At 55.4% G+C, this 23,035-nt stretch overlaps 3 protein-coding genes across 5 annotated transcripts; 2 read left to right on the forward strand and 1 right to left on the reverse strand.

Moving 5' to 3' along the window:
- Positions 1-945: 945 nt before the first annotated feature.
- Positions 946-5,655, forward strand: PLIN1 (perilipin 1). Its single transcript, XM_021537386.3, has 8 exons — positions 946-1,111; positions 1,718-1,916; positions 2,044-2,126; positions 2,465-2,717; positions 2,889-3,223; positions 3,742-3,888; positions 4,543-4,776; positions 5,275-5,655. The coding sequence occupies exons 1-8, from the start codon at positions 989-991 to the stop codon at positions 5,653-5,655; spliced, it is 1,755 nt and encodes a 584-aa protein (XP_021393061.2). The 5' UTR covers positions 946-988.
- Positions 5,656-6,545: 890 nt separating this feature from the next.
- LOC110474297 (ras-related and estrogen-regulated growth inhibitor-like protein) lies at positions 6,546-10,944 on the reverse strand. 2 transcript variants are annotated; one of them, XM_077785921.1, is made up of 4 exons: positions 10,897-10,944; positions 8,867-8,920; positions 8,521-8,597; positions 6,546-7,962 (listed from the first exon to the last, which is right to left on the reverse strand). In XM_077785921.1, exons 1-4 carry the CDS (start codon positions 10,934-10,936, stop codon positions 7,537-7,539), a joined length of 597 nt encoding a protein of 198 aa, XP_077642047.1. In that variant the 5' UTR covers positions 10,937-10,944; the 3' UTR covers positions 6,546-7,536. The 2 variants fall into 2 exon arrangements, with proteins under 2 accessions (XP_077642047.1, XP_021393293.1); XM_021537618.3 differs by lacking the exon at positions 10,897-10,944 and adding an exon at positions 9,335-9,551.
- On the forward strand, positions 10,222-21,332 carry KIF7 (kinesin family member 7). 2 transcript variants are annotated; one of them, XM_077785920.1, is made up of 18 exons: positions 10,222-10,597; positions 11,931-12,131; positions 12,319-12,730; positions 13,293-13,824; positions 14,105-14,242; positions 14,387-14,611; positions 15,376-15,530; positions 15,818-15,924; positions 16,226-16,381; positions 16,685-16,887; positions 16,998-17,195; positions 17,380-17,505; positions 17,967-18,143; positions 18,423-18,638; positions 18,843-19,049; positions 19,520-19,718; positions 19,811-19,960; positions 20,503-21,332. In XM_077785920.1, exons 1-18 carry the CDS (start codon positions 10,297-10,299, stop codon positions 20,883-20,885), a joined length of 4,086 nt encoding a protein of 1,361 aa, XP_077642046.1. In that variant the 5' UTR covers positions 10,222-10,296; the 3' UTR covers positions 20,886-21,332. The 2 variants fall into 2 exon arrangements, with proteins under 2 accessions (XP_077642046.1, XP_021393291.2); XM_021537616.3 differs by having other exon boundaries at positions 20,506-21,332.
- Positions 21,333-23,035: the final 1,703 nt, after the last annotated feature.

The following is a 23,035-nucleotide window of genomic DNA, read 5'->3' on the forward strand; positions in this document are numbered from 1 at the left end:
TACAGAAATACAGGAGGGTTTTAATCTCTTAGGAAACCCTGACTATTCACCTTCTCCCTGTCTGCTCATGATCTGTTGCTTTCGAGCTGGTGAGGTCCCAGGGCAGCTTCTTCTCATCTTCTGTGGAAGGAGTGAGAAGCCACCCCAAAATGTTTCAGCCATGCTGCGGCTTCTGGACTGTGCAGGGAAGGCGACCAAGGGGATTTTCTGCCATCATCTGTTCCCAATTACGGTGGTTTCAGGGAGCTCCTTGGCCCATTTCCACCACAATCCATCAGCTCCCGAGCCCACGCAACTGGGAGGTGGGGCCTCGTGGTGGTGGTAGTGGCCAGAGCACGACACATCACCCTCACAGGACCAGGGTGAAGGCACAGTGCAGACACCACTCTCTGCCCCTGCTCTGCTGGGAACGGGCTGGCCCTTGGTGAGTAGTCTGTGCCCACTGGGTGCTCCGGGACAGCTTCACTGGGACCAGGGAGTGAGAGCAGGGATCACCCATTCTCTCTAGATTTCCAGAATTTCATCTGCTGCTAAGAAAAAGGGGACTGTGTTGGGGCTGGAGCTGAGTTTTCATCAGGATGAGTGCTGGCATTATGAGCAGCAGATATGTATGAGGGAGATGCTGACCTCAGCTGGATATCTCACCATATCCCTACCCATTGCTTTTCTATCTGCTCCTGTCCTGCCTTCTTACCCCTTCTCAGGCAGAGTCCACTCTCATGCACATCTGTTAGCATCCTGGTTGCTCTGAGTTTGCTTTGCCAGCATACTTTACCCTGCCCTTACCATAACTTCCCTAAACTACATGCTTCTGAATGAATTTTTTCATATCTTTGGGTGTTAAGGCACACAGGCAGGGCAGGGCTGCACGGAGGCTTTGGTTATACAGCTTAACTGGTAAAAAGTCAAGTGTTGGGCAATGCCACGTCCATTGCACCCACGGGAGGTGTGTGTCAGCCCAGCTGCTGTGCTTGGGGGTGCAGGAGTGATGGGGAGCCCAAGCCCAGCCCTGCTTTCAGGCAGAGTCTGCGGTTCCCAACTTTGCTTTGCAGGTGGATGCGCCACAATGACGGTGAAGAAGACTCAGGCTCTGCAGGATGGAAGTGCCAAGGTGGGTGCAGGAAAAGGGAGAGAGAAAAGGGTAGAGATGTGCCAAGGGGGCCAGGTAGTGTGTGTTGACTGTGCTGGATGAATATCAGCCACACCTCACACTGTCTCACCTGTTCCCATATTCTCTTTATATGATCTTTACCTGCAGTAGTATGGAGCATCATCAAAGGGAAAGAACAAACCTTTTTGCGTACTTGAAATTAAATAGTTCAGATTCAAAAAGGTACCCTTGAGCTGATGAAAGTACTAAGTGATAGCTGCCAACTGAGCCTGTCCTTCATCTGTGCCCCATTTAGTTCCCAGACCTCCAGCAGTCATGGAGGTTTCCACAGGGTGGAAGGCCAGAGGGAGCACCTAAACAGCTGGATTAGGATATTGGAGGAGTGGAGACCGATGCCTGTGGTGTCCCTGCTCCCTCAGTGGCAGCCAGCCTGCTTGTCCTTACTCAGCATACTTGGGAGACCCTCAGTGGGGCTAGAGAAACAGCCCCTTCCTCTTCCTGTGCAAGCCGAGGTCACTGCAACCCTCCAAGAGCCGCTGGCTGTGGGCAGTGGGGCATTCCTGGGGGAAGAGCTGTTTCTGACCCACGTCCGTGCACCATGCACAGGAGAACGTGCTGCAGAGGGTGCTGCAGCTGCCCGTGGTGAGCTCGACGTGCGAGACGCTGCAGCGCAAGTACAGCAGCACCAAGGAGTCCCACCCGCTGATGGCCTCGGTGTGCGAGGTGTACGAGCGGGGCGTGCAGGGCGCCGGCGCCCTGGCCATGTGGGGCATGGAGCCCGTGGTGCGCCGGCTGGAGCCGCAGTGTGAGTCCGTGTGCCGGGGGGACGTGGCAGGGGGGCCTGGCAGAGCATCCCTGGGGGGACAGCGCTGGCACAAGCACGCGCTGGCACGGCCCAGGCGCTCTTCTTACCGCGCTCTTGCCCACGGCAGTCGCTGTGGCCAACAACCTGGCTTGCCGGGGCTTGGACCACCTAGAGGAGAAGATCCCTGCTCTGCAGTACCCTGTTGACAAGGTAAGTCACAGGCAGGACAATCTGGGACACCCCCCCCCCCCCCCCCAGTACATCTCCTCTAGTCTTGTTTCTGCATGGCTGGGAAACAAGGCAGCATCTCCCAGTGAGGGCTCCTCCAAGGGCCTCTGCAGGCTAAACGATGGCTGGGGCTCCCAAATATAAGTCAGCAGTGTCGTGTGTCCCATCCCTGACAGCTGCCTCCAGCCCAAGTTGGAGAGAGCTGTCATGCCCCTCTTGGAGCTGTTAACTGGCATGGCTGGGGTCCCTGCGGTCCCTCTGTCTGTCCTATGCCACCCCAAGCACACCAGAGGGGCTGTTCTCCATCTCCCTGCCCACAGCTCGCATCTGAACTGAAGGACACCATCTCCTGCCCCCTCCAAAGTGCCAAAAGCACCATTGGCAGCTCCATGGATAAGATCATAGAGCTGGCAGCGGAGGGCTATGAGGCCACCAAGAACACGGTGGAAACGACAGCCAAGTACACAAGGAAGAACTCAGTGACCCAGATGGCAGCTGCAGGGGTCGACACAGCCCTGGGAGGGCTGGAGAAGCTGATGGAATACCTGCTGCCAGAGGAGGATGAAGAAGCAGGTAGTCCTGATGCCCCAAATTCCCTCTGAGGGAATCTGGAGACAACTGGCTGGGTGGCTCCTCAGTTGTAGGGTGCATGGGGCAGGAGGCAGCTCCTGGATTTTGGCATAAGGCTGCCTAGGAGGGTTGTCTCACCAGAATGTAACCTTCCCACCATTCTTCTACCTTTAGATAAGAAGCCCAAAAAGAAACGTCTGTCAACATCAAAGGTGTCCCAGCAGCAGCCCAGCACTACCACCACTCCCTGCACTCCCAGTTCTCCCAGTGCTACCAGGGCTCCCAGTGCTTACAGCACTGCCAGGGCTCCCAGTGCTCCCAGGGCATCCAGCACACCCAGCACTCCCAGCACTCCCAGTGCTCCCAGTGCTCCCAGTGCTCCCAGCACCCTGGGCCGGATTGGCGCTTTGGTCAGCACCGTGTCCCACCGAGCTTACCAGCAAACCACCCAAAGCCTCCAGCGTGCCAAAACCAAAGGGCAGGAGCTGGCCTCCTGGATACCCATCCTGGTGAGTGCCAGAACCCAACTGCTGGGTTCCTGCTCCCCCATATCCTCTTTTGAGCTGATTTTGCTTTCAGAATGGACATTTCAGGCTCCTTGGAGCAAATCTGAGCAGAGTTCACTTCCCCTGCTCAGCAGGACAAGTTGGGCCTGGCGGTTCCTGCGTGATGTTCACACATAACCATGTACCACAATAGTGGGACAAGTTATTTTTAGCAGCTTCCCAGCATGTAATTGTTGATTTATGGCCTTGCCATAACATCCTTCCTAAAGCAAAAAGCCCCTGCAGAGACCCAGAGGGGATGGGGAGAAGGAGGTACTTTTCCTACCCTGTGCTGCAGTGGGAACAACTTCCCTGACCTGTGCCAAAATCCCAGAGCTCCCATCTGCCCTCAGGATTTCTCCCCAGATGCACAAATGAACTCCCTGCTCCCTGTGCACCCCCGTGAAATCCAGGCTAAACAGGAGGGAGTGGATGGGACCAGCCAGCTCCCTCTGAGCGGTGGCGTTTCGCTCCCCTTCCAGGGAAGCCTGGCCAAGCCGAGCGCCCCTGCGGCCCCTCAGGCCCGCAGTGATGGGCAGGGCAGTGCAGGATGGCTGACCCGGCGCCAGAGCAAGGCACCGGAGCAGAAGCAGGAGAAGGCAGGGAAGAAAGACACCAACCACACCAAGGTATGGAGAAAAGCAGAGCAGTGAGCTAGCAATGCTCCAAAGCATCCTCCTACCCATGGACCATGGGGGCTGTTTCCCCATACCTTTGGGGACTAAGCCCCTAGCCCTGCTCAATTCTGAAATGCAGCTCAGAGAATGCAAGAGTGGGTTGGCAGCCCCAGGAGTCCCCTTCCCTTTCCCCAGAGCTGGGAGCTGTGGGCAGCCTCTGTGCCAGGCAAAATCACCCTGGCTTGTAGGTTCAAAACTCCTTTGGAGGTGTGGGATGTCAGCACTGAACTCCCTATTGATCCCCTGAACACCCCTGAGAAATCCCCCACTGTGGTCCCAGCAGGGAGGGGTGGTGTGACCGGTGGGGCTGGGAACAGGCTCCTGCATGGCTCCGCTGGGACCTGGGGACGGGAAGCAGCAGGTTGGGGTCGGAGCCCTTTGCCTCTGACTGCAGCGGAAGCACAGCCTGGAGCAGAGGGTCCCCCGGGGCCTGGAGTGGGGGGAGCTGGCACCGACCCTGCTGCAAAGAGCTGTGCTGGCTTTTGCAGAGCAGCGAGCTGAAATCTCTCAGGCTAAGAGCTGCAGAGGGGATAGGGAAAGCAGGACCACCCCTGTCCTGCCTGGAGGCTGGGCAGCTCCAGGAGCTGAGCTGGTTTCTCTGGGCAGGAGGGACAGGACCCCGGGCTCGTGGGCAGCGTGGCTCACAACCTGCAAACCGCCTACGCCTCGGGCATCTCCAGCGTGAAGAAGGTCCCAGCCGTGGCCTGGGATGCGGCAGAGGGCTTGATCCTCTTCACCCCCCGCAGGCTGTCCAGGGCCATGGAGACAGTGGATGCTCTCGGGGGGACCCTGGTCAGTGCCCCGAAGCATCTGCTGGGCACCCTGTACAGCTACGTGCCGGTGAGTTTGCCCCCAGGCAGGCCCTGCCCATCTCCAGCAAACCCCGCTTTGCTCCATCTCCTGCCATGGGCACCCCACAGCTGCAGGCAATGTCAGGTGGTACCAGAGTGGGGAGATGGCATGCCTTGAAAACACCTCAGTCCCACCCTCCTCTTGAGCATCCCCAAAGCCATGACAGTGAGTCCCCCAACAGAATAAATGGGTCAGGCAGTGGTGACACCTTCACACAGTTCATGCCCAAGCCAAGGTGTGACCACGTTCCTGGGAAGGTGAAAGTCCAGGCTGAGACCCTGTTCTCCGTCCTTTACCTCAGCCTGTTGTTCCTCAGCATTTCTCCACCACAGCTGCTCAAGGACTACAGGCCACCCACTCCTCTCCATTCTGGGGGCAAACTGGCTTCTCCTGACCTCCTCCCAGTTTAAGGGAGGCTGTGAAGCACAGGTGCAGCAGGGCTGGCAGGTGGGTACAGCCTGGCTGGGTGCTCACCCCATCTCTCAGCTCCGCAGGCAGTCGGTGAAGGAAGAAGAAGCACCCAGGAGCAGCAAGACCAACACGGAGAAGAAAGAGAAGAAGGAGGAGGAAGAGGAGACCAAGCCTGCTGCCCCCTCCACTGAGGAGAAATCCCAGCTGAGGGGTGACTGGCGGCTGTACCGTGGCCATCACCCCCTCTCCTTCCTGGGGCTCGAGGACCCCCTCTTCCTGCGGCACAACTACTACCGCAGCCCTGCCTTCGACCCAGACTACCCGTTCCCGCGGAAATCCGCCTTCTCCCCCTACAACCGGCGGGTGAGCGAGGGCTCCTACCGCTTCAGCCCCGACTCCATGTACAGCCGGGCCTACTACGGCAACTTGTACACTCCTGTCTTCAAGAAGGACTGAGCCAGCGGGCGGGACAAGCACATCCCAGCCCCTCTCAAATCCCCTCAGCATGCTTTGCCTGGGCCCCTGCCAGCTTCCCACACACACCCCTGCTCCAGGACAGGAGCTTAAAGTGGTAGACAGGCCATGGGATAGCTTATTCTGGAGTGCATCAAGGCCAGGATGGGGGAATAAAGGCAACCAAAAGCCCTGTTGCCAGAAGGAGAAGGTAGGGGAAGGTGGGACTAGGAAGGTGAAGATGTGGAAAGAGCAGTGAGACCAGAAGGGACCACCCAGGGCTGGCACTGGGCTACCTTGGGCCCTGCTCAGCAGACAGAGTGAACTTAGATGGGCTACACATTGAGAGAGAGAGGGGAGGATGGCAAAGCTGTCAAACATCACCATAGCAAGCCTACTTCCCCATCCTTCCTCCCTTCATCCCCCTTTGCAGGATCCATCCCTAGGCACAGATTGCTCCTCCACGGAAGGACTGAAGATCCCCACCAACCAGCAGGATTCATGAGTGGGAAAGCCCTGGGAACTTCTCTCCCAGCTGGGATGGATGGTGGGGTCAGGAAAAGGAACAGGTGGAGATCCTGGAGCCCCTCTCCCACAGGATCACCTGGCTTCCCACACCACCTTGTTCTATCTGCTGCAATAATAAACCTGCAATAATAAACCACCTGCCGCTCACCCCATCTGCTCGGCTTCTCTGTGGGAGTGAGACACCAAACCAAGGGAACACAGTGGGGTGAGACCCCCAGCTCAGGGCTGAGGGAGTGGGTGCGGGAAACATCCTGTCACATCCCCTGTGGGGAGCTGCCACTGGGAGAGTGGGTGCTCATGCCCAGCACGGTACGTGTCTCTTCCCATGCCCCAAGTACAAATTCACAGCTCCAAGGAGCCGGGGCTTCCTGCCAAAGACAATTTATTGCATTTCCAGAATAACACAGCAGAGAAATCAGTGTCCCTACAGCACGCACAAACCCTCTTCCAATACACTGCTTTCCCAGGGCACAAAGAGAAAGGTTTGGGAGAGGCAGGAAAAAGCCTCCCAGCAGCAGAGGTTTCAGCAACGAGCCCAGCGACCCCTTTCCCCAGCTCCTTTCCTCCCCGGGGACAGGCAGCCCTACAGGAGTGGCTTGGGAAGGCGTGTGGTGCAATTCCATGCTGGGAACGAGCCCCGCGCCTGGCTTTTCCCAGGCACAGCCTGTGCAGCGCTCGCCCGCACAAGGGAACGCTGTGATCGCTGAAGGCTGTGGGGGAGAGGGACATGAGCACGACTGCTCAAAAGCACGGCGGGGGATGGGAGGCACCAGCCCTCTCCAAAGTCCCCAGGACTGCCGGTGCCCTGGGCTCTGGGATGCTCTCACTCGGTGATAACTGAGTGGGAACTGCCAGTGCCTCCCCAGTGGAGAAAGCCCCACCTCTCCAGCTCATGGGTGCTCCAGGGTTACTGAAGAGGATCCTGATCAGGGTTAAAAGGGAATAAGGATCCCAGAGTAGGAGTGGAGAGACAGGGAGTCGTGTGCTGTACAAGAGCAGGATATCCTCCCTAATCGCTGACAGCTCCAGCTGCAGGAGCTAGGGATGCTGCTGCCTGGAGCTTTGCAAAATCCCCCCGTGGTTTCCAGTGTTGGAGGACAGAAGGAGAAAACAGGAGGCACCTAAAGAGCTGGTACAGCAAAGAGATGAGCCTGTCCCACGGCAGAGCCAAGAGTAACCCACTACAGTCCTCAGCTGCACTGGCTGTGCGAGGCAGGACACCCAGACCCTGACACTAGGAGGACAGCAAGGAACCCGTCACACTTATGGAAAGAGACACACCATCTCCATGGGCACCCTGCAAGGAGGCTTGGCCCAACAGGGCAGCACAGAGAGCAGCAACACCCGTGCAGGAACTCAGAGGGAGTCTGTTCGCTTACGGGCAAACACAGCCGACATGGTCTTGACGATGCCACGGATCCCTGTGCCCTTCTTCAGGGCCAGCTTGGTGTCTGGGATGAGCTTGGCCAGTCCATGGAAGACCATGAGGGCCCCGTGGTAAGCCTCAGCTGCAGAGACCTCATAGAAACCGCAGTCTAAAGAGAGGGCCAGGAGCCGCCCCTCCTCGCTGGACACCACCCGCTGGTGGTGCAGGTCCCGTTTGTTGCCCACAATGACTATGGGCACCTTCTCCTGGCTCTGCCCCTCCTTGGCAGCCTTGATGAACTGGATTTTGAGGGGCAGGATGTTGAAGCTGGCACGGTCACAGATACTGTAGACCAGGACAAAGCTGTCTGCCCACTGGATTCGCTTCTCCTCTGAGGAGCCATCCTCTGCCTGCTCCTGGGGAAAGAGAAGAGGAAGGGTTGTTTTATTGGGCTCCCTCCCTCCAGGCCTGCCTGATAGAAGAGGGCAATCTTGAGCCTGTCGTGACAGGGACAGCTAGAGAACAGAAAAAGGGCAGAGAGAAAGAGGAGTACAGAGGAGGGCAGAGCAGCACCTGGCAGCACTAACCAAGGGGGGGTGATTCAGCTTTCATCATCACACCCTAATCCTAACCCTCACCCAGCTGCCAAGCACTGCAGGCTGTAGGTGATAACAGTGTGGGGACCTCAGAGCAGCACCTCTACTTCTTTAGCAGAGTCCTGTATTAGTATCGGTGCTTCAGCTCCAGTGTTGTCAGCCAGAGGACCATGGGCTATGGGAACTATTGCTACCCTGCCAGCAACATTGCTTCCTCTGCTTGGCAGGTGAGAAGAATTCAGTCACTTATGAACCCTCTGATTTGAAAGCCTTGCTCAACTGGACCTTCCAGCCTGTGGTTCCCCATAGGTAACTTCCAGTAAAGAGGTTTTTTTGTCCCTGGGGTAGAAACCGGTGATAGGAGTGGAGCCCTCTCACCTGGGAACTGGGGACGTCCCAGATGTGTAAGAGGATCTCTCGGCCATCCACAGTCAGGTTGTGGCTGTAGATAAATTCTGCACTCCCAAAAAGAAAAAAAAAAAATATAGTCATCTTCATGGTGTCACCAGCTGCCACCCTGGACCGTTTGCACCCCAGAGAAGCAGCTCTGGAGCAAAGAGATGCGTCACTGAACAAATACAACACTGAGCCCCTGGGAGCAGGCAAAGGCTCTGGAGAAAGGCAGGAGGGGATGGGCTGAAATGAAATCCCACAGACGGAAGCAGGGCTGTCTCTCGACCCCAGTCCCTGTAGGGAACTGGCCTGGCCCTGCCCTGGCACTCACCCATGTCTCCATACTCTCCAATAAAGCGCCGGGTCAGGAAACGCACGGTCAGAGCTGCAGACAGAAGGACAGGAATAATCAGAATAACCCAAAACCTGAAGGATTCTCCTTTCTAAATCCAGAGCAGAGTCAGGCACCATCCCCTTGCAAACTCCTACAAGCAGGAACGACCTCTGAGTTTCCTCAGCCAGCAGCAGGTTTGCGAGTGCAGCAGAGGCACAGCACGATCCAAAGCATCTGCACGCTCCGGAGCATCAGCAAACTGCAGCTCAGTGGAAAATACCTTCCCCTGTCATTCCCCGGCTGGCTAGAGGGTTGTGCTCAGCTTCCCCACCTTGAATCACAGCTGCTGCACCCCAGGGGCTCAGCCCCATCTCACCAATTTGCTCCATGGGCTGCTCCCTGCCTCCGGTCCTCCAAACCCTGCTGCAGTTTTCAGCCTGGGAACAGTTCACGGTCAGCTCTCACCTGATTTCCCTACGTTGTCCGCTCCCATGACAAGGACGTTTGCTTCCATCTTCAGGGCAGTGGGGCCAGGCACCTCCATGAGGGCAGGGTGGTCGGGGGTGAAGCTGGTGCTCCGGCGCAGCGGGAGCCGCAGCCCCATGCCGAGCGTGGCCGAGCCGCTCGGACGGTCCCAGCCGTGTGCACGGCTCGGCTCGGCACGGCCGCCAGCCCAGCGCTTCCCACGGCACCCAGGGGACCCACGAGGCCCATACCCCTCCCCGCAGCCGCAGGGGCGGTGCAGAGGGAACTGCAGGCAGCCGGATGAAAAACTTTGTCATCGCTCAGACTGTCCTGAGCATACGTCAGTGGTGAGCCGGCCCCGCCAGCCCCCAGCGCGGCGGGCGGCCGGGAGGCACCAGCTGTCGGCACCGGCTGCTCCGCAAGCCGCATCCCGGCGGTGCCCACGGCCCCGCCTCACAGCACTTGCTGCCTCGGCAGGGCCACGCAGCCCCTCGTCCCTTCCCCACGGTGACCGTGGGGATGTCAGCCGGGAGCGGAGCAGTGTCACCGCTGCTGGGGCGTCTCGTCAGGGATGAAACACTGATGAGAGACCTGAGTCCCTTTGGCTGACGGAGCATCTCATGGGTGGTGGAGCTTTGTTCCACCAGAGACGGAACACCTCACGACTAACGGAGCGCTGCCTCGCACGTGACGAAGCATCTCACGAGGGATGGAATCCCCCGTGAGCGATGAAGCATCCCAAGAGCGACGGAGCATCTCCCGAGCCATGGCGCTTCTCGGGAGCGCCGGGGAGCCGCCGCGCAACTCCCGCAGCCGCGGGGCGGCCGCTCTCCCCGGGGTGCAACGAGGACCGGCCGCATCCTCCCTCCCTCCCGGCGCCTCGCATCCCGCTCCCGGCCCCTCGCATCCTCCCCCGGCCCGGGAGGAGCCGCTGACGCCATCGCGGCGCGCCCGGCGCGGCCATGGCGGCGGAGGCGGCGGTGGTGCGGGTGGCGGTGCGGGTGCGGCCGCTGCTGCCCCGGGAGGCGCTGCGGGGACACCGGCCCTGCCTGCGGAGCGATTCCGCCACCGGCGAGGTGGCGCTGGGCCGCCGCCGGTTCCGCTTCGCCGCCGTGCTGCCCGAGGCGGCGGGGCAGGCGGCCGTGTACCGGGCCTGCGTCCAGCCGCTGCTGCGCGCCTTCTTCCGCGGCTTCAACGCCACCGTCTTCGCCTACGGACAGACCGGCTCCGGCAAGACCTACACCATCGGGGAGGCCAGCGTCGGTGAGTCTCGCCGGGACCGGCGGCTCCGTGCCCGCCAGCATCCCTGCTCCGCCAGCATCCCTGTCCCGCCAGCATCCCTGCTCCACCAGCATCCCTGTCCTGCCAACATCCCTGCTCCGCCATCATCCTTGTCCTGCCAGCATCCCCACTCACCCCGCCCTCTCCACCAGCCCCACGTCGCCACCTCCTTCCATCTTCATCTCCTTCCATCCCCAGCCAAGCCACCCACACCATTATCCCAGCCACCTCTCCCAGCCCACCAGCCCCACTGATGCTGCTGTCCACACCCATTTCAGCACCTTTGCTCTCTTTATCCAAACCCAACTGCATCTTCATCATCTCCTTCACTTCCGGTGAATCCAGCATCACCACTTCCAGTTTCACTCCCAAACAACCCTTCCACCCTGCCAGCCCCTCCAGCTCAAGCCAACCTCCCCCCCACCATCCCAGCCCCAGCAGCCTTTCCTTTCCCCTATCTGTGTTGCTGTAGCCACCCCCCAAAGGTGTGTCTCCACACCTTTGAGGTCACAGTGTCTAGGTTTCTCCTCTTTCACTGCAGGACAAGTGACAGGACCTGGCCCTCCACCAGCTTTGGAGGTGGTGGTGATAGTCCTAGGTCCTGAAATAAACCTGAAGGAGAGGGAGGTTTGCAAGTGTTAATCCTGTTTGGTTTTTTATATGAAGGAAATCAGGAAAGAGACAAGTTTTTCTTTCTGGTTTAATGGCATTGTAATTTCTTACAGAGGATGTACTGTAAACATTTCGGTCATCTTTAATTAATTGCATCATTTGTAAACATTAAATTGTTTCATACTTTTAATATATGTCTGTTTTCAGTCTCCCAGTTCAGGCTAACATTGCACCAGATTTGGGAATTGCCATTTTACATGGCTGTTGGAGACAAAAGGAAAAACATTTAAAATTCAGACAGTGGAGTGCTGTGGCCAGATACAAGCAAGCTGCAAGCACCAAAAAAAGAGAAAAGTTTCTTGCATTTGGGAAAAGTTGTGGAGTCATGCTGGCTTCAAAGGACAGCACACTGCAGCTGTAGGCATGGTCTTTGGTACTCACTAAAATGCTGAGGTGCTTTTTCCTTCTTGAGGAAGGACTGGAAACAAGCAGCTTTGCTAGAATCCAGCACAGCAATGGGCTAGGATTTGCCCAGAGGTCTTGTGGGATGTTTAATCCAGGCTGCGAGGGCTGAGCTGTGGGAGAGTTGTGAGGCTGCTCCTTTCCAGCTGATGAGTGTTGCAGGCAGGCTCCTGACCTCAGCTCTGTCGCCAGCCAGCGTGGGCTCCTGGATGCTCCATGAGCATGTGCCTCTCTTTGCCAGCTTCCATCAATGAAGATGAGCAGGGCATCATCCCACGAGCCATGGCCGAAACCTTCAGGCTCATCGATGAGAATGACCTGATTGACTACACGGTCCGAGTGTCCTACCTGGAAGTGTACAAGGAGGAGTTTCGGGACTTGCTGCAGGTGGATACAGCCAGCAAAGACATCCAGATCCGGGAGGATGACAAGGGGAACATTGGTATGTGTGCAGAGCCATGTTGTAGGCCACAGCTGGGCTACCTATCCATGAAAGCAGCAGTTTGCTGTGCTTAATATTGAAAGCTGGTCTGGGCAAGGCCGAGTACGGGCAGGGTAACAGCACCAGGCTGTGCAGAGGAGCTGCATCCAGCCCATCCCTCCCAGCCACAGCTGCCTTTGCTTTGCAGTGCTCTGCGGTGTGAAGGAGTCAGAAGTGGAAGGGCTGGACGAGGTGCTGAGCCTGCTGGAGATGGGGAACACAGCCAAGCACACGGGAGCCACCCACATCAACAGGCAGTCGAGCCGCTCGCACACCATCTTCACGGTGACCATGGAGCAGCGGCGCGGCGCTGGCCGGCTGCCCCTGCACCACCGGCCGCCCGCTGTGCCCGCCCCCGGACAGGTCCTGGTGTCCAAGTTTCATTTTGTGGACCTGGCGGGCTCAGAGCGAATTGTGAAGACGGGAAACACAGGGGAGAGGCTGAAGGAGAGTATCCAGATCAACTGTGGCCTCCTGGCCTTGGGCAACGTCATCAGTGCCTTGGGAGATCCTCGGAGAAAGACCACCCACATCCCGTACAGGGACTCCAAAATCACCAGGTACCACTGGGAGCAGGACCCCCCATGTCTCACGGGCTCAGTTTACTCTCTGCCCTCTCTGTGGGTTTTCCTGTAGGGAATCTTGAGGAGCAATGAGGCCAGGATAGGAATGCAGGCCTAGCTCATTGCAGTGCTGGAGACGATGAGGCTTGTGTGAGTTATGCTGCTAAAGCTGAGATGAGGTGTTGCTGTGGGTTATCCTGCCTTCCTGCCTGTCAGGGAATAAAAATACCCCCAGCAGACTTGTTTAATGGTCCACAGTTAGTTCTTAGCTTGAGCAGGTGGCCTTTGCAATCTGCAGCAGGACCCCTGACAGCACATACCTAGCAGAGATCACAGAGTCAGGGAGCTCCCAATCCCAGGAGTTATTTGGATGGAGACTTGCTGTGGTGCAAATTGTTAATCCTCTGCTTAATGATTCCATTCACCTCACTGGTGCCAAACCAACTACAGAGCAAGGACATCATTTTCCTTGGGCTTAACCTCTGAAAAGGGTTGGAAACATTCTGTTTCCTGCGTTATTTTGTATTTCTGCTATTTTAATCCCTATGCTCTTCCTTAGGATCCTGAAAGACTCCTTGGGGGGGAATGCCCAGACCGTGATGATAGCCTGTGTCAGCCCCTCATCCTCTGACTTCGACGAGAGCCTCAACACGCTCAATTACGCCAACCGGGCTCAGAACATCCAGAACAAGGCGGTGGTGAACTGCCGCAAGGAGACGGAGCACATCGAGGAGCTCCACCTGCAGATAAAGAACCTGCAGAAGGCGCTGGAGCAGCGGCAGCGCTCCGAGACGCGCATCATCCACCGCTCGGGCAGCGGCAAGCGCGGCGCGCCCGACGCCACGGCCCGGCTGCTGGCCGAGTGCGCCCATTACCGCACCTGCACCGACGCCGCGCACCGGCTGCTCACGGAGCTCCAGGAGGACAGCAACCTGACCGTGGAGCAGATCCTGCGCGTCAAGGAGTGGCTGTGCGCCGTGGAGAGCGAGAGGAGCGAGCTGACCTCGGCCGGGCTGGACAGCGGCATTGAGAGCACCTCCATGGAGGAGCAGGGACAGGAGGCTCAAGGTTCAAAACCGGCAAAAGCCCAGGTAATAGTGGGGTGTTACAGCTCTGAGGTTGGGTTCATCTCATGGCCACAGCGACACAGCACGATGGAAGGGTCAGGAGAGGCAGGGGAGAAGAACTAACCTGTCCAGGAGGCCCTAGGGAGGCTGAAGGACATGGTCTCCCCAGCAGGCAGGGAGAAAATAGATTCAGCTGCAGCTGAGAGATTTATTGCATAGGAAGAATCTGCGTCTGCAGGGCTGTTGTGTCCTTGCAGAGATAGGACAAATGCTGACGCTACCTCTCTTTTATTTTGGGGAGCAGGTGAGCACTGAGAAGAAGTGTGAGTCCATCAAAGATGAGCAGGTGGCCAAGCTACAGAGGCAAGTGGAACGCCTGGAGGAGGAGAACCGTGATTTCCTTGCTGCCCTGGAAGATGCTATGGAACAGTATAAGCTGCAGGTATCTCTGGGTCTGCTTTCTTTGTAGGAACCTGCCCCATTCCTCTCCTTCCTGCCCAGGGGTGCTCAGCCCAGCTTTCAGGTTCCCCTGCAGGGGGTCTCAGATCAACATGTATGTAACCACATTTTTCTCATTTTTATCTAGAGTGACAAACTGCAGGAGCAGCAGGATAAGATCTCAGAGCTGCACGTGCGCTTGGAGATGGCAATGCCAAACCTGTGTGTGCCAGGACTGCTGGAAAATCTTCACCTGGTCACTGCCAGCCAGAGACCTCACACAGCCCCTCTGGATGCTGCCCCGTCCCATGGCTTTGGTGGGGTTCCCTCTGGGCTGCTTCCTGAGCAGAATGGAAGAGCTCTTTGCAAGAAGGTGAGGGCATAAGGCTGTGCCACTGAAGAACTGCTGCCTCTTCACTTGGCTGCTCTCCACTGTACGAGAGCTTTTGCCCTGCTGTTCAATGTGATCCTTGTCAGAAGTGTAGTTCAGAGGACCGTGCTCAGTGTTCGAATCCAAAGTTTTACAACTCTGGCAAAAATAGTCCAGCCTCAAAACTGAGGCTTTTGCTTTCATGTTGTGGGTGAGTCCCAGAATTGTTCAGTGTTTGAGCAGCAAAAGCACAGGCAGCTGGGTCTGGCAACACACTGGTTCTCCTGAAAATACACTCAATCCATTTTGTTGCTTTTATGTCTAGCAGTGATGCTCAGCTGGGAGCCACTTTTTTTAACATTGGCTCTCATACAGCTTGTTTCCTCTCTTTGCAATTCTGTGCCCAGAAGCTCAGCAACAGCTCCTCCTTGCAGAAGGAGGAACTGGCAGGCTGGCACCAGTGGATGCCAGCCTGGTCAGGGAGAAAGAAACAGCAATCATTTCTTACAGTGGCTTGTGAGAATTTTTAGGGAGTTGTAGGAATGTGTTAACTCGTTAGTGTAAACAATCTGCAGGTGGTGTTTTCCACCTTGCTTTTCTGTTCCTCTCAAGGACAGTGTGTGAAAAAGATGTTTTTATTAATTAACCAGTCAAATAGAATGTATCGTATTGGTCTGTTTAAGCCAAAGCTTCCTTTCCATTAAAGCCTTCTTTTCTTCCTTTTTACGCTGCATCCTCGCCTGCTCTTGGGTCATTCTTGGCACAAGGGTGACAGGCACCCGAACCACGCACAGCGCCCGACTGGCGATCCTGAGGCGATGCTGAGGAGGGAGCTCAGCCAGGACTCAGAGAAGCCATCAGAACTGTCCTCAGGAGAAGAGATGGAGGAATGGGAACGGAAACAGTCCCTGTCCCAGTGCCGGTGAGTTGGGGCTGTCCCAGCCAGCTGTCCCTGTGCCATGTCCCTGTCCCTGACCTGGCTGCCCCACTGCTTCAGCTCAGCTCTCATTTCTGATGTAGAGGCAAATGCTGCCTGTGGGGTTGGTGATGCTGCTGATACTCCTTACTGCTCCCTGGGGAGCCCATTACCATCATTCCTGACCACAGCTATTGTTTCCATCTCCTTCTGAAGCCTGTGGATCATGAGGGTCCTTACTGGGAAGAGCTTTAGCAGTGCCCAGACCAAACTGATTAATTTGCTTCTCCTAGAAACGGGATCCAAAATTTAAGCAAGAAAGAGATTTTCAAGTGGAACGAAGAGGCAAGTGGAGGCAATGCCCATTCAATTCAGGAGGAGCAGCTGGAGCTGTCAAAAGGCAAGTAGCACTCATAGGTTGTTGGACAATCTTCCATGGGCTGGTGGTGCTTCACTGGGAGATCTGGATGTCCTACCTGGATGTGCCCAGAGGACAAAGAAGGAGTAAAAATGGATCCCGCTGCTTTTGTTAGGGAGAAACTTGAACTCATAGGGTCTGGCAAGGGTGTATGTTATTGTAGAAGCTTCAGGTGACTGGGCAATGCTGTAACAGACTCCAGCTACAGATCCAAGATCAGATTGACTTTCTGTCACCCATCGGCTAAGATAGGACTTTCCTGACCTGGGAATCTGTGTTCCAGAGGTCTGTGGGAAGCGGGAGTCACTGCTTGGTTCCTGGGAGCGCCTGTCAGGGAAGGACTCAGAGTGGAGGCTGGTGCAAGCACAGCAGAAGATTCGAGAGCTGGCAATCAACATCCGCATGAAGGAGGAGCTGATCACAGAGCTCATTAAGACAGGTGCAGGGTTACTGGCAGGAATATGCACCCATTTCCCATGAAATCTCCTCCTACTTGTGGTGCTTCGTCTCTTCTTCCATCCTCATCTTTTCTCTCTGTGTTGCTTGTGCTCAGTCTCTTCCCCTACAAACAGCAGGGCTTTGTTTCTCCATCCCTCTAGCTAACAGAAACCCTTTTCACTTGTTTGTCCCTTCCCTGGAGTGGCTGAGTAAAAGGGAACATTCAGTCTCTGTAGCCAAAAATACCTGGGGAGAGGGAGGAAGGGCCAGGATCCTGCCTGTGAGAGAGAGGGCTGTGTTGCAGGCAAGGATGCCCAGGCTCTGAACAAGCAGTACAGCCAGAAGATCAATGAGCTGGAGCAGGAAGCAGAGCAGGTGCGGGCAGAGCTCAGCGACAGCCAGAAGCAGCTCCAGGAGCTGGAGGGCAAAGAGCCGTGGGACCCTGGGGAGAAGCGCAAGCTGCAGGAGTACCGCACGCGCTTGGCAGCCGCGCGGAGCAAGGCACAGGTGAGGGGGAAGGGCTCTGCCCACCCTGGCGCTGAGCAGGGGCAGAGCTGGGGGCATCTCGGCAAAGAGAGTTGCTGCTGAGGCCAAGGGTGGTTTTCACCCCCTGGCAGGTTCTGTGCAGGAAGAAGCAGGCGACGGAGAGGCTGGTGTCGCTGGCGGCGCAGAGCGAGAAGCGCGTGCAGGAGCTGGAGAGGAACATCCAGCTGATGCGGCGGCAGCAGGGGCAGCTGCAGCGGCGGCTGCGCGAGGAGAGCGAGCAGAAACGGCGGCTGGAGACGGAGGTGAACAAGGGACAGCACCGAGTCAAGGTAGGAGAGGGCAGGAGCAGCTGTGCTACTGTGGGCTTTGTGTGGATGACAGTGGGTGGGCTCTGATGTGGTCTGCGATTGTCTTGGAGAGCATGGACACAGCTCTCTCCAAAAAGCTGTCCCCCAGCCCTTGGGCAAACATATCCCATTCCCTCCATGCTCACTGCTGCTCTTCCACATGCAGGAACTGGAACTGAAGCACGAGCAGCACCAGAAAATCCTGCGCATCAAAACAGAGGAAATTGCGGCTTTCCAGAGGAAGCGGCGGAGTGGCAGCAATGGTTCTGTGATCAGCCTGGAGCAGCAGCAGGTACACACAGCAAGCCTGCCTCTGCTTTCCTGATCAGAGGGGATGCTGGGCAGACTGCAGGCTGATGGCAGAGATCTGAAAACAGAGACCTGAGCCTATCTCACCCTTGAGAAGGACAGTCCATCATGTCATTTGCCTCTAGTAGCAGAGGACTTAAGATCTTTTCTTAGCCCAGAAACAGGATCTCATCTAAATGCTAGCACTGGTAAAAATGTTTTGGAATTTAGCAGAAGGGTGGTGAGAGATGTGCCATCCAAGAAGTCCTTGACAGCAGGGAATTTAGTCTAGCTCTGCCTCTTGGAGGAGCTGGAACGATAAAACCAGCAAAGTCTGAGCTATGGGGGTTAGCAGAGATAAAGACCCTTGTTCGGATCTCAACCCCACTGCTCTTTAGTCCAGCAGTCCTGGGCATTGTGCTGCTGTCTGCACACACACATGCCTTTTGCTTCTCCCTCCATCAGAAAATTGAGGAACAGAAGAAATGGCTGGACATGGAGATGGATAAAGTTCTCGAGCAGCGCCAGGCCCTGGACGAGCTGGAAGATGAACTGAGGAAGCGGGAAGCTATTGTGGCCAAAAAGGAAGCCCTGCTGCAGGAGAAGAATGGTCTGGAGAGCAAACGGCTGCGCTCCAGCCAGGTAAGACAGGAGCGTGACACCACAACCCTTTGCTTGATTTCCAGCAGAGGTGGAGGCTGGAAGACCCAGGTGCCATCCTGGGTCTGGCTGCAGACCAGGATGAGGTGGTGTTGGGAAGTGGGTAGGAAATCTTGTCTCTATGAAAGAGTACGAGCTTGTTGGTTTGGTAGCCCTTGGCTTATGTCTGCCTGGGGGGTCACTTGACCTAGAGAGGGAATAGAGGGGCTGAGGGTCTGACTTGCCTTCGGAGCAGATCTCCTTGAGCATGCTCTGCTGCAGGCCCTGACAGATGACATAGTGCGTGTGTCCAGCCGCCTGGAGCACCTGGAGAAGGAGCTGAGTGAGAAGAACGGGCAGCTGCGCCATGGCAGTGCCCACGACCAGCAGCAGATCCGCCAGGAGATCAACAGCCTGCGCCAGGAGAAGGACCAGCTGCTCAAACAGAGGCTGGAGCTCGACAACAAGCTGCGTCAGGGCACACTGCTGTCCCCAGAGGTACCTCTGCTGGGGCTGGGGAGCAGGAGGCTGTAGGAGAGATGTAAAGACTGAGCATGAGGTCGTTGGTAGATTCTCCCCCACATCCCTAACTGTACATGTCCCAGCTTCTCACCAGCACTGTTGACATAACAAGGAAGGCTAGGGCAGGGTGAGACAGAGCAAACCCTTTGCTCCCTGGTAACTAGAGCTCTGCCCTGGCAGGAAGAACGGATCCTGTTCCAGCTGGATGAGGCAATTGAGGCTCTGGATGCAGCCATTGAGTACAAGAATGAGTCCATCACGTGCAGGCAGCGAGTCCTGAGAGCCTCGGCCAGCCTGCTGTCACAGTGTGAGATGAACCTCATGGCCAAGCTCAGCTACCTCTCCTCCTCCGAGACACGAGCTCTGCTCTGCAAGTACTTTGACAAGGTGGGAGACAACTGCCCTCTGTGCTGGTGGGAGCTGTATTTCACTAAGTGGCTGTTCGTGATTGCATTAATAGCCAGCCAGAACACATAATAAACATAACAGAGCTTGAACACTCTTATTAACAGAAATTATTACCTAACCACACTCCTCTTTTCCTCAGTTTCAAGTTTTCTCCTTGCATGATATTGTAAAGTTTACTCCTGTAAAGTAAGCCCACAAAGCCACAGCACCATCATCCCTAGCTGGGAGAAGAGCTTAACTAGTCATAGGATGCATGGATCCCTGAAGTGGCTCTGCCACTTCAGTGCAGCAACACCTTGCTCTTCCCTCCACAAGGCAGCTCTTTCATCCCAGCACTACTAACCTTTGTAAGCTGTACCAAAAAACTAACATGACTGGGGCTTGGTGGGGCAGGAAATCTTCCCAAGGATGAAGGAGCTGAAGTGTTCTTGCTCTTGGGCCCCGACCAGGTGGTGACACTGCGAGAGGATCAGCACAGGCAGCACATTGCCTTCTCAGAGCTGGAGATGCAGCTGGAGGAGCAGCAGCAGCTGGTGTACTGGCTGGAGGCGGCCGTGGAGCGCCAGCGCCTGGAGATGGACCGCCAGCTGACCCTGCAGCAGAAGGAGCACGAGCAGAACATGCAGTTACTGCTGCAGCAGAGCCGTGGTAACCCCCAGCTCTCCAAATGGGCAGCGGTGCTAACTGCTTTTGTCTTTCACAGGGCTCCCAGGCTGAAATGGTCTTGTTTTTGCTTGTAGAGCATTTGGATGAGGGGCTGGCCAGCAGCAAGCTGCAGTATGAGGCGAGGATTCAAGTGCTGGAAAAGGAGCTGAGCCGTTACATGTGGGCAAACCAGGAGCTGAACCAGAGACTGAATAACATGAACCTCCATCCTGGACAGACCAAAGGTGAGAGGAAACCCAGGCTAGAGCTTTGCTGTTCCTGCCATGTTAAAAGGGATGTTCAATTCCCTAGAGCTTGGAGCAGTTCAGAGCAGTGCCATGTATAAGTCCTTCAGCAGCTGCTATACAGACCCCAGTTTTGATGAGAAAAGTAGAGATCCTTGATGTTCCCCCCCCTGCACAGCCCCCCAAAATATCCTAGGCTAGCTCAGAGGCAAGCAGGCTGTGGGGGGAGGAATATCAGGAGATGGCAAAGATTTCCAAAAGAGGCTCTTACCCCAATATACGTTGGTTCAGCTCTCTTTATTCTGTGATGTCCAAGGGGAGAGCGGGGCAAAAGAGCACGAACAGGAAATGTCAGGGGTCTATATAGACTTTGGACAGGGTGGGCTTCTCTGGCTCTCTGCCAACCCCGTTGGGGCAGGAAGGAGGGGTCCAGGGTTATCTGATCAGAGTCACAGGGTCCCGGGAAAGGGGTTACAGAGTGCCCATGAGCTCACTGTAACAGACCCTGATACTCTCCTCACTGTACCCTCAATTTTTCCCAGCAGGGATGGAGAGGAGCATTCATGGGGCTGGGGACAGAGCTGCCCCTGAGCTTGGTGCCAGTGAGGAATTCAGCCTCAGGGAGCAGCCCGTGCCTCCAGCTGCCGCTGAAGAGAGCCCTCGGGCCAGGGATGAGAGCAGGGACCTGGTGCACGCCCCTTTGCCCTCGACATGGAGGCGTTCCTCGCTGCCCAGCGACAGCCCCGGCGACCCTCGGCACAGGGACACGGAGCACTCGCTGAGAGCGGGGCAGCCCCACGAGCTGCTCCCACCACGGAGCCTGGCTGCCCCCAAACCCCGCCGGGAGCTGCGCAGAGCCAGCCTGAACGTGAGCCCAGTGCCTTATCACCCAGCCATGATAGACGTGAGGAAAAACCCGCTCTGAGCCAGGCTCAACGCTCACCTGGCACAGAGAGGGAGCAGCAGGTATTGCTGACCTGAGCTTGAGAGCCCTCCTGCCCCACAATCAGCTTGGCGACAGCCCTGTTACATTTCAGAGGCCTGAGGAAGATGTGACTCTCTGTCATGAGGGAGTTGGGTGTGTAAGGTGTGGGAGCACCAGCCTACATTCTTTATGTTGCTGCCAGTCGAAGCTTTTCCCTCAGCAGCTTAAACACTGTGAAGCAGGAGACACTTTGCTTCCAGGCCTCTTAACACTAAAAACTTGTTTACAATGTGGAAATCTCAGCTGAAGAGCTTGCTCAGCCCTGGCAGCCTCAGAGGGAGATGCTCTGCAGTCCTGCAGAATTTGTACATAGATTTTTGTAGTAACTTTGGGTTTTTTACATTTCTACTATAACTTTTCTAATAAAGCAGAGTGAGTTTTATGAAATTGTGACTTGGCAGAAGGGCCATTTAGTCCAGGTATGAAGGAAAGTTGTATTTAAGTCTCACTGCATGGGAAGTCAGCTGCTGTCACACTGTTGGCCAGATGTTTAAATATCTGTTTTATTGAAGTAGTCCCAGCCACATCTAGTAGGCTGCTTACATTAAATTGCCACAGGAAGAACATTTCCAGCCAGCAGCAGAATTGTTTGAAATGTCCATAATAAAAGGAACTCTAGTTCTGTTTTTCTCTTGCAGCCTCTAAGCTGCTTTAAGCAGGGTTTTCATATTCTTGAGAGAACTTCCAGTCTGGATTTAAGAGAGACTAAATACAATTCTGCAGCTTAACACTGACAGCTCAGGAAGGGGGACTAAAAGTTTAACCCTGGCAGAGCAAGAAATGAAAGCCCAGATATCTGCCTTAAGAAAGGCAAGGGGCAGGGGCAAAGGGCTGCTTGACCACTTGATCCTAAAAAACAAGCCACTGCTTCAGCCTGAAAGAACAGCTACCACAACCACTACTTAAGGAGTAACACACCAAGTTAAAAGCCAGCATTTGATATAACAGCCACCTTCTGATCTCCTACATCCTTCACCACCTGTAGTGGTGTTAGTGAGGGGGGGGATATTATTGAGGGCTCTGTATGTGGCTGAGCTACTCAAGATTAAGTTCAGACACTTCATTCCCTGCTGTTGCAAACAAAGACCTTCAATAGGAAAAGTAACAATCCATCTTTCTTGGAAGTAAGTAGCAAATATGGAGCTCCAAGCTTGTGTAACTCCACATCCTTCAAGCAGGTGCAGCTCTCCCAGAAGTAAAGCAATCAGTGTTAAGCACAGGATTCCATTCCTTTTCCAAGTGGGAAATTAACAGCTTTCCTGCAACAAATAGTGTGTCCAGGAAACAAGCTCCACTCAATCCCATCTAACCCCTCAAAGCCTTAAAGCCACCTTAACAAACCTCTGCTTTCACAGAGGTTTTGGGATGACAAACCTCTGCTTTCCCAGAGATTTTGGAATGACCTTACACCATCTTCATAGCTCTCCACCTCCTGTGCAGTCAGTAGACACAGTGGTGTGAGTTCCCCGAGATCTTGCTATGCACAAACAGCTCACTATCCACAAGGGAAAAAATCCAGCCCTTCCACTATTATGCACAATTTTAGCCCCTTGTAGGCTACATCTCGGACACTGAAACATAGCTCCTGCTGTCTTCATGGGGTTAGAACACAAATGTGTCACAGGCAATTAAATCACTATTTAATCCATGACTCAGTTTGGTAAAGAGTAGTCTTGAAACTGCCATTTTCAGTTATTCCATCCAAGTTTTACTTCTCAAGGACACTTCCCCAGCCAATTCTCTCTGGCTTACTGCAATTTTGCAGAAAAGGACAATGAAGTCACTCCATCAGCATCTGCTTATCCAGCAGTAGCCAGGAGCGGATACACCAAACCATTCATGATCTACAAGGATGTTCCCAGTTAAATTATCTTTCTCCTTTTCTGTACTCTTGGCACTTGGCTAATTAATTAATCCGCTTGTTATTTTCCCACTAAGCTGTGGCAAACTGGAAGCAATTAACAGAGGGATCCATTTAGTATCAGGACAAGACACAGCAGGAGCACGCAGCTTGTTCTGTACCCATTCGCCTCCGCATCCTCCTTCCTGCAGCCCACATCCCTCAAGCCAAATACCAATTCTGGATTAAA

Source organism: Lonchura striata, chromosome 11 (assembly GCF_046129695.1).
Source record: "Lonchura striata isolate bLonStr1 chromosome 11, bLonStr1.mat, whole genome shotgun sequence".
Classification (NCBI taxonomy): domain Eukaryota; kingdom Metazoa; phylum Chordata; class Aves; order Passeriformes; family Estrildidae; genus Lonchura; species Lonchura striata.

Excerpts from the sequence above, each read along its gene's own strand:
- PLIN1 (XM_021537386.3), top strand. The coding sequence starts at position 989 with ATGGGGAGCCCAAGCCCAGCCCTGCTTTCAGGCAGAGTCTGCGGTTCC. Across the intron at positions 1,112-1,717 it reads TGCAGGATGGAAGTGCCAAG|GAGAACGTGCTGCAGAGGGT; the intron begins GTGGGTGCAGGA and ends CACCATGCACAG. Across the intron at positions 3,889-4,542 it reads AAGACACCAACCACACCAAG|GAGGGACAGGACCCCGGGCT; the intron begins GTATGGAGAAAA and ends TTCTCTGGGCAG.
- LOC110474297 (XM_021537618.3), bottom strand. The coding sequence starts at position 9,473 with ATGGGGCTGCGGCTCCCGCTGCGCCGGAGCACCAGCTTCACCCCCGAC. Across the intron at positions 8,598-8,866 it reads TGGAGAGTATGGAGACATGG|AATTTATCTACAGCCACAAC; the intron begins GTGAGTGCCAGG and ends TTGGGAGTGCAG. Across the intron at positions 7,963-8,520 it reads GGGACGTCCCCAGTTCCCAG|GAGCAGGCAGAGGATGGCTC; the intron begins GTGAGAGGGCTC and ends CTCTTTCCCCAG.
- KIF7 (XM_077785920.1), top strand. The coding sequence starts at position 10,297 with ATGGCGGCGGAGGCGGCGGTGGTGCGGGTGGCGGTGCGGGTGCGGCCG. Across the intron at positions 12,731-13,292 it reads AGGGACTCCAAAATCACCAG|GATCCTGAAAGACTCCTTGG; the intron begins GTACCACTGGGA and ends GCTCTTCCTTAG. Across the intron at positions 17,506-17,966 it reads TCAGCCTGGAGCAGCAGCAG|AAAATTGAGGAACAGAAGAA; the intron begins GTACACACAGCA and ends TCCCTCCATCAG.